General features: G+C 41.3%; 1 protein-coding gene across 4 annotated transcripts in view; it reads left to right on the top strand.

Moving 5' to 3' along the window:
* Nucleotides 1-3,213, top strand: part of CCDC6 (coiled-coil domain containing 6) — a 92,794-nt gene extending 89,581 nt beyond the window's left edge. For 2 of the 4 annotated variants that reach the window (XM_075934861.2, XM_075934862.2), the window contains one exon: nt 1,830-3,213. In XM_075934861.2, coding sequence (XP_075790976.1) covers nt 1,830-2,021 — 192 coding nt within the window. In that variant the 3' untranslated portion in view covers nt 2,022-3,213. The remainder of the gene's footprint in view (nt 1-1,829) is intronic. The other 2 variants (XM_075934863.2, XM_075934864.2) reach the window with 2 other exon arrangements.
* The last annotated feature ends 8,911 nt before the right edge of the window (nt 3,214-12,124 follow it).

Genomic DNA, 12,124 nt, shown 5'->3' with positions numbered 1-12,124 from the left:
CGCCAGGTACCCCAAGCCCTGGCTGGGTGGACGATGCAGGCAGGTGAAACAGTGCAAATTTATTCATTTTTTCATTCTTTTTTTTATTCACATTTATAGTTTTGGGCTGCAAAAAACAGCACTGAAAAAAAAACCAGGTTCCAATTAAAGTAAAAAGTTTAGGAAACCCTGGTCTAGCCAGCTTTCTATCCATCTTACAGTCCATTCATATCCAATCCATATTCCCTTAACTTGCTGACAAGAATATTGTGGGTGACTGTATGAAAAGCTTTGCTAAAGCTGGCACTGTGGGCTTTGGGAGGACCAGAAACAACTTATTTGCATATTCATCATTTGCTTAATTAATATGCAAATATGCACATGAATGTTACTGGTCCTCCAAAAGCTCATGAATGTATTTACTGGTCCCCATGTCAAAAAGTTTGGGAACCCCTGATATAGTAGATTGGTTTGATGTGATTCATCATCAACAACCACCACCATGGGCTCAGCACCCATTTGTGTCTGATGCCTCCCTCACTATTTCCTTCCATCTTTCCCTGTCCAGTGCGGAGTGGCTTAGTTCCTGTAGACTAGCTTTGCACCAATCTAATATTCTTTGACAAGATAACAAGCATTGTGGATATGGGGGAAGCAGTGAATGTCATATTTTCATGTTAAGACTTTTGACATTGTCTCACTTGAAAAAGATAACCTAGATAATCCTGTAATAAAGTGGATACACAACTGGCTGGAAAACTACTCAATGTGTTTATCGATGGCTCACGATCAAGCTGAAAGAGCATTTCAAATGGAGTCCAGTTCTGTTCATTGTCTTCATAAATGATACGCACTGTGTGTACTTATAAAGTTTCAGAGAATACCGAGCTGGGAGAGGTTGCAAATGCTTTGGAGGACAGAATTAAAGTTCAAAATGATCTTGACAAACTGGAGGCATGGTGTGAATTACATAGGATAAAATTCAGCTAGGACTAATGCAAAGTGCTACACTGAGAGAGTTCACAAATACACTTTGCACAAATACAGTTGAGAAATGTTTGCCTAGGCAGGAGTAGTGCAGACAAAGATCTGAGATTTGTAGTGGATCACAAGTTAAATATGGGCCAACAATGTAAAACTGCAAAAAAGCAGGATATATCATTTTGGGATATATTAGCAGAATTGTTGTAAGCAAATAATTCTTCCTCTCCACTCAGCACTCAGTTCTGGACACCACACTTCAGAAAAGATGTCGACCTGTTGGAGAAAGCACAGAGGAGAGCAACACAAATTATTAAGTCTAGAAAGATCTTTAGAGTAGAAAAAATGGGTTTGTTTAGTGTGGAGAAGAGAAGACTAAGTGGAACAGAAGTCTTCAGTTACATAAAGCATATTCTAAAGAGGAGCATGATAAATTGTCTTTTGCCACAGAGGAAAGAATAAGAAGTGATGGGCTTAAATTGCAGCAAGGGAGATGTAAGTTAGACATTAGGTAAAGCTTCCTAACATTCAGGGTAGTTAAGCACTGAAAACAAATTATCTTGGGAGGTTGTGACATCATCATCATCATCAGAGGTTTTTTAAGAACAGGATACACAGACATCCAACAGGGACGGTCTAGATAATGGTTGGTCCTGCCTCAGTGCAGAGTGCTGGACTAGGCCTACATTCCCTTCTCGTCCTACATTCTGTTTCTATTTTATTTCTCCCCTGCGCACTTAGAGGAATGGGAATTTTCTCTATCTCAAAAACAGTGTTTTAATGATGAGTATGTAAGATGACTTCTTGATATCCGCTAAAGCTTCTTAAAAATGTATACATGTTCAATATGATTTTAATTTGTTCTGCAGAGGCCTTCACCACGAAGAAGTAACAGCCCTGACAAATTTAAACGTCCCACTCCTCCTCCTTCTCCAAACACGCAGACCCCAGTCCAGCCACCTCCTCCACCTCCACCACCACCTGTGCAGCCTACAATCCAATCAACAGCATCGCAGTCAGCCACTTTTCAGCATTCAGTGCATCCTTCCTCTCAGCCTTAGTGCATGTGCTCAGCAGTCTAAATTCAGAGTTGGACTCGTAACATGGAGCAGTTTACTAAAAGCCAAAGGCTTACCTGGCATATTTGGATTTGACTTACTTGCACTGAGGTTATATAGGCTTCACTGTTAATTGTGTTGTAAACATTTGTCTAAAAATGCAGTCAGTGTTGTGGGTCTACAACACTAACTTAACAAAATTTTCCATCAGTGTTTACTTGAACTATATGTATGGCCATTATCTGGCTGGAACATTTGCTACTCTTTGGTAATATGGCATTATGTCATTTTGCTTGGCTCCAAAGCTTCGTTTCCAGGCTTTTAGGTTTATAAAATTAAAGGGATATCTTTTTATATTCTTTCCATGACAATTTGCATAAAATTACAGGTATGATGGGCTATACTATAAATTCCTAAAACGTTAGTGTTTACCAAGCTTATGGTAAATCAGCACTACATTTCAGTTATCTGAAGATACAGCTATTAGTGCAAAAGTGAGTCAGACATGTTAATCAGTGCCCAAGACTTGTATCGCCTAATAAATAAACTTATTATAGGTTCAGTATTCAACAGACATGACACACTCATACTTTCTCCTGTTTAAAAAAAAAAAAGAAAGAAAGAAGAAAACAAAACCTCAAATGTATGGTGCAGCCTGCAGTTAAATGTGGGGAATCTAACTTGTCTAAGTAATTGGAATGTAAAATTCATGACCTTAAGATTTGATTGTCTTGTTTATCATTTGCATTAACTTGTAAGCTCTCCATACTGTGTGTTCTGTCACAATGAACTTCTATAAATGTGGTCCTGCCAACAAGTTATTGGTGACTGATTACAGTGTGCTCTTTGATTTCTGATGCAGAAGGCAGTGTGATTGTAGAGAACAGCGATTTTTTTTCTTGTTGAAATATATTGTGATTTCCCCTAAAACAAAGTTTGAACAATTATTTTAAATGTTCAAAAGATTATTAGAGAATATGGTATAAGATGAATATTATAGGAATATATTGGCATAACAGCCAAAAATGTTGTATTGCTTGGTAGAAACAGAACAAAGTACAGAGAAGTAGCACAACATGGCACTAATGAATGCTTATTTAGCAACCTAAGCCGGTACAATGTATAAAGAAATGTATTCTGAATAATACATTCTTTCCATTCATTTAGCACAAATAAATTGTTTGGTTTCACTTTGCAGTGGAACAAAGTGTCACTTTTTTTCTTTGATAATCGCATCTTACCTAGTTTTATTTTTTTCTAGAAGTTCCTGTTGGCTAGGTTTATATATTTTAAGTGGTTTACCTCATATATTTGAATATGGGCCATGGAAAAAATGAGCGGAAAACATGTATTTGAGAATGTCTTGTTCTAATGAGAACAGAACATTATATAACGTATTTGTTTACAAACCCTTTTTTTACATGCCTGACATTTTATTGAGCATATTCTTACGAAGGAAAAATATAGAAATCTGGATATTTACTAACACTTATACATACTTCTTCATATTTGCCGTTCAACAACTATGTAAGAATTGCAGACTGAAAATGGTAATTGATAACATTCAACGTATCAAGTTAAAATAGCGTGTTTAAATGTTCACTATGGTCAAAGTACAAGTAGGATTTCTTCAGTATAGCTATGTAGTTTCAGATCTTAAAGGATTTAGAAAAATGTCTGTGTATATAGTGTATTACACTAGTTTATACCAACATAAGATCAAGTGCATTATTAAATTACGATAGGGTGTAAGTTTTCAGTAAAATGACACTGTAAAGGTTGTAGCAGGACTAAAAGCTTACCTATGTTTCCATCTGGAAATTTTCATCTTTGTTTCTTTTTCTAACCACCTGTTCAAACCCATCTCCTCCCTTCCAGTCATGAAACTCAGAAAGCTGCTTGTGTGCAAACTGTTGGCTGTAGAAGTTACTCATTGTTTTAAGTCTCAATTATAAACATTTTATTAAATAAATCTTTTGAAGCAATTGCAGGATTGTATTGGAAGAATTACAGGAAGTGAAAATTTACATTCCTGATGGGACTAGTGTTGCAATAGGTCAACCTGTAGATTTGATACTGTGTTTTTGTAAATATAACAAATAGAAATATATATATTCTTACAAATAAGATTCCTCTCATGTATATCACTGATTACTTAAAACATAGTGCCGGTCTTTCTGAACTACTTTGAGACTCTTGAACAAAAGGTGCTATATAAGTGCAAGCTTGTATTAGTGGTAATGTGAAAGCTAACTAATGACTGAGAGGGGTGTGGTAATATTTTCAGACAATAACCTAGCATCATTTAAATTTGAAGCTTGGTCTAAAACTGAAATTCTGCAATCTAAGGTTTGAGCATGGTTATATCACAGTGGTCACCAACCAGTAGATCGGGATCTACCGGTAGATCTTGGAGCCTCTGTCAGATGCTTCTGACTGGTTTGTCCAGGAAGCTATCAAGTGCTGGCACTTCAGTTGCTTCTCTACCTGCTGGAACTGGTTCTGGCCAGCCTTAAATGTGATACAAAGTACTCTGTGTGGATGTGCTATTGTGAAATAACATTGTAGTGTAGACACAAATACCCTTACACATAAATTTTATTAGTTGAGTAGTGAGTTCTAAAATGTGGAATCTGTCCTGTTGTGTGGAGTAATTATCCCTGTGACTTCTGTGCTTCTGGAAGTGGCTGGCATGTCCCTGAAAGTCAGAGCAGGGGCTCTCCACATGCTGTCCTTGCCTGCAGACACCATTGATCAGTAACAGAACTGTGAGGTTAGTGTCTGTAGTGCTGGCATGTATAGCAGCTTTCAGGAGTGGTGTAGGGCCAAGGCAGGAGTAAGCCTGCAGTAACTCTGCTGCTCCAGCTGACTAGCCATTCCCAGGGTGAGCCTCAAACCCACACTCCAGCCCTCCCCAAGCAAATGGCCTATCTCCAAGGCCACTCAAGAACCTACCTACTTAGGAGTGAGGTCCATCCCTGGGGCAGCCTGTGTTGACTGAACCTGATGCTCCCTGGGTGAGCAGGACTCTAACCCACCACCCTGTGCTTCCTAGGGGACTGCCCTATCTTCTATGCCACTCAAGAACCCACCCCACCTCTTTGCCTTCGGAGGGTCCTTTATCATGTGTTGGCTGGCTGGTCACTCCCAGGGCTGGTGGAGAAGGGACCAGAATTGAACCCACCACCCTGCCCACTCCAGAATCCACCCCACCTCCTTGCTTTCAGGGTGTTCGCTCCCACACCCCGAACCCCTTGGCCCAAGACCAGAACCTGCACCCCAACTCGCTACCCCAGCCTGGTGAAACTGAATGAGATTCAGGAAGGGGGATGGAGTGAGCAACGTGAGGCCTTGGAGTAGGGGTGGGACCTCAGAGAAGGGGAGGAAGGAAGCCAGGCAAGGGTATTTGTGTTTGAGGTAGATTTTACATTGCACGTAAATTGAAAAAGTGTGCTTGTGGTTAAAAAGGTTGGAGATCACTGTTATATCACATAGTGAATTCTCCTTCATTCCTGTTGGATTTGATACCAGTTGAAAGCAAAGAATTAACAAATGTATACTAAATGCTGAAAATGTAACAAGGCACAGAAGTGGCCTTAACTAGCCAATAATGTTGAACAAGCTTTCTCTTGAAGACTGAAATGTTAACTTTTATTTGTAGATTTTAGAATAAGAGAAGGAATTTGTACATCCTTCTAATAAGCATCAATTTTTTTAGTTTTGCTTGTGAATTACAGTCTTCCATGATTCTGCAGCTATGGATTTACCATGCTATTCCAGAATCTTCTGTGGACTAGAGACATTCACTTAAAAATAAGAGCCTTCTTGACACAAGTCCTTATATGCTTAGTTTCTTAATTTTATCTGGTGGGTGTGATCTTCATCAATTGTAATATTTGTCTGTCACATGCTGCATAGTCACTAGCCGAGTAGCATTGTGAAGCAGACAACTCAAGATGTGGCCATGTTTAGAGGGAATGGATTGTTCTCGGTCATAACATTCCTTGGACTGCATCCTGCCATAGGACATATGTTGAATCAGAAGGCCATAGAAGTATTTTTCAGTGACACTTAGGATGTGTTCACAATACATTCCTGAGGACCAAAAAAAAAGTCTGGTTTCATTCATGGAAATCGGACACTGTTTCAGACATGGCTAGCAACCTGGAAGTAATGTTTCAGAGATGCAAGAAAGACCTGTCTGTTACAATGTAGTCATGTTCAGAACTTTTAGTCTTTTCAAGACACATACATCTTTAGTTCAAAGACAAAACTTTGTAAAGGATGAGAGTCACCAAGTTCACAGACAGCTCCTTTGTGCTTGAATCACCCTGTTGTCAGCATCAAATCTGTATCTTGATTTCTTGCATAAGTTACAGCTGCAGTCTTCTTCAGAAGCTGTCTGTCAGCACAGCATGAAATAACCTGGAAGATATTTCCATACCTACTAAAGAGGGCAAAGATTTCCTTTCCCTTTCCCCATACTCAGCTGTAGATATTTCTGCTGCACCTGTATAAAGTTAAAGGATGAATCAGAAGAATGTGGACAGGTCTTAGAACTTTCAGATCCTGATTCTTCCTGTACTGCTTCACCCTTTGAGGATTCTTCCTGTTGTTTTGCAGTATAGAAAACCATTTCTTTTGACCTTTGAGTCTTGAGGACAATTGACCAAGGAAAAAATGGTGGTCCCCCTGAAGATTTAGGTCAGGTCTCTTAAACTTTGAAAAGTCTACTTCCAAAACTTGCAAAGTCACCGGAGATGGCTCTGGTTCATGGGGACAAAAATGGATTGTAAATGTAAGGTTATATATCTAATGGGAAGAGCTATTAACTGCTGTTTGGACAGGACAAAATCATTTTGAAAGATGAACAAACTATGACCTGATATAAAAAGGTTTTTCTCTCCAGCTCAAGGGCTGAGAGACACAACACCCAGCCCGATTATAAAATAGCTGATGTAACTGCTTTTGAATGTCTCATATCAGTAGTCTGCCCATCTGAAGGGCTTCCAGTTCTTGATGCACTTGTTTTTGGCTGGGCAAGACAGTACTTCAGTCACTGTTCAACTAGGGGTGTATCTACACAGCCCCCTTATCTTGAAATAAGCTACTCAATTTGCACTACACAAACTGTAGTTTATTTCAAAATAGCTTATTTCAAAATTTCCTTATTTTGCTGGAATGCTGGAATAGTGCGCCCATTATTTTGAAATAACGGGTGTGTTTAAAGATGCAGAATTGCTATTTTGGGATACTTCTGGTATCTCAAAATAGCCCTGCTATCTAGACGTAGACTAGGAGGGCTAGTCAGCACACTGCTCTAGTTAGTCTCTACATGGAAGCAATGTTAGGGTATGTCTCCACTACAGCATTAATTCAAGTTAACTTAATTCGAAATAGTTAATTTGAATTAAGCTAATTCAAAATAATGCATCTATACACAAAAACTATTTCGAAATAGCGTTTTGCTATTTTGAAATAGTGCATCCACACTGAGTGGACCCTGAACCGAAGTTAAGGCTGGCCGGAACCAATGCCAGCAGGGCATCAGGTTAGGACTTAGTATGTGGGGCTGAGCTCCGTGCTTAAAGGGACCCAACCCCCATCCCCAAACAGACAGTTCTCAGGGTTCCCCGCTTGCTTGTCTACCTCAATGAGGGACAGCAAAACAGTCCTGTCTTGGAGTGCCCTGAGTGACCGCACTCGGGACACCACAGCACTTGGCCACATGGAGCCAGAGCTGTCCCTGGGCATGCTGGTGTATCTCATGGGGTCGTTGCCATCAGCCCTGCTGTACTTGCTGCAGGCTGCCATCCGGGGAGTCCATCGGGATCCAGGAGGCCCTGCGGGAGAGCGTCCACCCTGAGGAGCCTTCAGAACCTCCCTGGTCCTCCCCACCGGGGGCTCATGCCCCATTCTTCCCTCTTCCTCCCTCACATCCTTCCACTTACCCCTTTCTAGCCCGCTCCCTTCCTGATGTCAAAAGACACGTATGCTCAAAAATAGAAACTAGCTTTATTGAACAAAACTGGGGGGGGGGGAATGAACCTCTGGGGAGACTGGGAAAAGGAAGTGGGAGAGGGGAAGATAGAAGGGTGGAAGAGGGGAGGGGGAAACCTGGGAGGAGGAAGCTGGAAGGGGGAAGCAAGGGGAAGAAGGGAGAGGAGAAGCTCAGGGCCCAAGGTTGGGGGCTCTCCAGACCAACTTGAGTTTCATGCCAACCTGCTCCTGGGTTCACATGTGGCCTTTGGTGGCCAGGCTGGCAGCTATCCTGCCATAGACGGCCACGTTCCTCCGTCTAGTGCAGAGATCATGGATGTTGGGGGCATCCTCCCCAAACCTGAATAAGGTCCATGATCTCCAACCTGGACCAGGAAGGCTTCCGCCTTCTCTGGGCTCTAGCAGTCTCCTGGGAGCTGGCAGACTGCTCCTGGGGAGCGGTGGAGGGCTGGCTGCCAGTGGCTTGCTGGCTCATGTTTTGGAGCCATTGGGTCAGGGGACCCGGTGGCCACTGCTGGTTCTGGGCTGTCAGGCTTGGAGCTGGCACAGGCACTGTGGCCAAGGTCTACCACTTTAAAGGCTCCGGCAGTGGGGGAGAGGAGAGTAAGTTTTCCTGGTTGTGCCCAGAGTGGCCACCAGGGCTCCCTGGGAAGGGCTGGAGGTCCCCTATTTCAAATTACGTGTCTACACAGCACTTAATTTGAAATAGCTATTTTGAATTTGGTGTTACTCCTCGTAGAGTGAGGCTTACCAAATTTGAATTAAGCACTCGAATTGCATGTATATACGCTATTAAAGTTAATTCAAAATAATGACTGTTATTTCAAATTAACTTTGCAGTGTAGACATACCCGTAGAGAAGTTGGAGAGAGGCTACTTACACTAATTTGTGGTCTGAATGTATTGTCTTTATCTAGATCTTCGCTCTTTGCTTTGTAATCTCAGTCCAAATAAGTTTCTAAAGGTAGTGAGGAAGGGGTAGATGTTTAGAAGACTTGGAAAACTGTTGGGCTTGAGACTTATGCATATCTCTTCCCTCACTGCTAACTTGCTCTGAGAGAGGCTAGGCACAAGACTCCTAGAACATGGCTCTGTGGAAGCAAAACTCTTCAAGCAAAAGTTGCAGCTAAATAATGCCTCCCTCTGACTGTTCAGATCCATGTATTTTTTATATACATGTGACATTTACATCCATGCCTTTCACAGTGGGATCTCTGATAACAAAAGACGCTGCCCTTACGCCCCTTATTTTTTTTTAAAGCTTTTTCACATGAGCATGGCCTACCTAGGAGCAAGCAAGCTGTCTTGTCATTGTTGAAATAGACAAATATATATGCTAGTATCGAAAACTGAACTATCCAGAGCTGTGAAGTCTGTGACTGTCTTCATTATGGTAACTTCCACAGAGAATAGAATCCAAGCTTTCAGGCCACCTGATGTCGGAGATCCCTATGTTGAATTACCCTTGTGTCTCCCTGACCCCAGCTGAGGGACACTATTCAAATGTGATCTAGTCTTCTTAGAAATCCTTGGATAGATGAAGGTTTGTTAAACTAAGTGCGCATTTGCTGTGTGTAGACTATATCCCTTTTCCGTAAAAGGGATGCAAATTAGACACATCGCAATTGCAGATGAAGCGGGGATTTAAATCCCCTCCGCTTCATTTGTATAAACATGGCTGCCGCTTTTTTCCAGCTCGGGGCTTTGCCGGAAAAAAGCGCCTGTCTAGATGGGGATCTTTTAGAAAATAAAGCCTTTTCCGAAAGATCCCTTATTCCTTTTTTTTAAGAGGAATAAGGGATCTTTCGGAAAAGGCTTTATTTTCTGAAAGATTCCCGTCTAGACTGGTGCTTTTTTCCGGCAAAGCCCCGAGCCGGAAAAAAGCGGCAGCCATGTTTATGCAAATGAAGCGGGGGGATTTAAATCCCCGCTTCATTTGCAATTGCGATGTGTCTAATTTGCATCCCTATGGAAAAGGGATGCAGTCTAGACACAGCCAGGCAGTGCCTGATGTTATTCTGACTTGGACTGGACATTGCTAATCAGTAATGGAAAGATACAGATCTTACACACTTCGGGGAAGGCCTTAACAGTTCACTTTCGCCTCTTTCCAATATTATTACCTGTATCACTACTTTGTGTCTGTTTTCTTAGGGCATGGTGGGTGTGGCTATATAATGTGTATAATCAAGTTCATATGCACCTTCCTTCTGTCTTGAAATAAACATGCCTTGTTTTGGTCTCCTGATATTAGAAATGTCCCCTCAGCCCCCTTTTCATCTTTGTCCATGAGGAGAGGGAAGACAAGAATTAGAAAACCAACAGCGAGACTGCCCTTGCTGACCTTGTTGTCCATCTTGCTGTTCCAGTTCTAGTGGGGACTTTAGTATTTCCATTCAGGAGTCAGATTTGGAGGGAAGTAGAAGATAACCATTGAGTTCCATCAATGAAATAAATTGTGTGCATGAGATGCCACTTGCAATAGATTGTGTCGATGCTGAAAATGTAATCACATACCCACTTTAGGGTTGGTTCCCCCCAGTAGGGTTCAGCCACATTCATGAGGTGTGTTGCCCCATTGGAGTTGGCATCTGTTTGGGGGTAAGGGCAAGCAGTGGTACTCTCCTCAGCCTGATTGATTTGTGGTACTGCATGGTCATTCGCAATAGTCTCTGCAGAGTCTCCTTATATGATTATCTTTCTCTTTTCTAATATGTTGACCATGAAAGTACTTTTCAATGCCTGCATTAAAACTCACTGAAATGAATAGAACGTACCTCTCGGCTGCTTCAGGATTTGCAAATAGGTGATGTCATTATCACATAAACCATAGCAACCAGAGACTTACTTTTAAATAATGAACGCTTACATTCTGGAGGACAAAGAGGTCCTCACCTGGCATAGTTTGCTAGGGTTTCTTTAGCTATTCTCCAAATACTGATTGTATGTTTACGTAGGAGGTTTACAACACCTTCTGCTATTCAAAATAAGGCAGTTTCCGTGTTTTCTTTGTAGCATCAAAGGTCCTTGCATCTAGCCATTACTATTCACCTTTCAAACCCTTTTTCTTACAATCACGTATGAAGAGTTATTTGATTGTAAACATTTTTTGTAAGATTGAGCCTTTTTTTCCACAACCGTATTGCATATATTCCCCTTCTTGAATGATTCCTTAAAATATGCTAAGCTATCCATTCAAGTTGGTATTTAGCTGTGACACTGAGTACCTTTCCCAGACCTGAATGAACTCTATCTAGCTGAAAAGCTTGTGTGTCTCTCCAACAGAAGTTGTTCCCATAACAGAGATTACTTCACTTGCCTTGTCTTTCTGTTGGACAGTTCTGTAACATGATTTTTACCAATCTGAGTTGATCCGTTATCAAATCATTTTTATTGTGCATATATTTGAAACTGAGTTTTTTGTTTGCTCTAGTGTTCTCCTTTTCAGGCTGTGATGATTGGTCACATAAATCACATGACATTATTTCTATTCCCTTCATAAGTGTTCTGAGTGTATTACAACTGGAACAGATATCTGAGGAAGTATCTCAGTGTAGGAGCATCATCAGGAGACCAGAGAAAATAAGCAAGAGTAGGAAATGTTAAAATTCTGTAAATCTCTTCCTGCCTACTATTGAATAAGACCACATTCTGTGTGAGTGCACATGTAGAGTCCTGGTTTTTAAATAACTTCCCTTATGCAGGGAGAATGAGACACTTTGCATTTCGGTGAACACGTTCCCACACTAAGATACTTAGTTGTCTGAATGCAAGGCTGCCAGCTAGGACAGTGGTGGGCAATCATTTTTAACCAGGGGTCACTTTAGAAATTTTTGAAGTGGCCCCAAGGCAATGGAAGGGACGGGGCCTCAGGTAGAAGGGGTGGATCCAGACTGTGGAGGCCCTTTTGCCCACCCCTGAGCTAGGACTTTTTGGAAGACAGCTCTGTTTTCTATTTCCTATATAATGTATCGTTTCATATATTGGTCACGTGTTTAGATTTAGGACCAAATTTTTAAATGTATTTTGCACATGCAGATGTCTAGTGGGATTTTCAAAAGTACTGCAAGGCCTAACTTCCCCTTGAAATCAGTGCTTTAGTCTCC

The sequence above is a fragment of the Pelodiscus sinensis genome, chromosome 8 (genome assembly GCF_052426305.1).
Source record: "Pelodiscus sinensis isolate ZL-2025 chromosome 8, ASM5242630v1, whole genome shotgun sequence".
NCBI classification, from domain to species: Eukaryota; Metazoa; Chordata; order Testudines; family Trionychidae; genus Pelodiscus; species Pelodiscus sinensis.
Note: the sequence above shows the minus strand (reverse complement) of the source record. Positions and strands in the feature narration are given on the sequence as shown.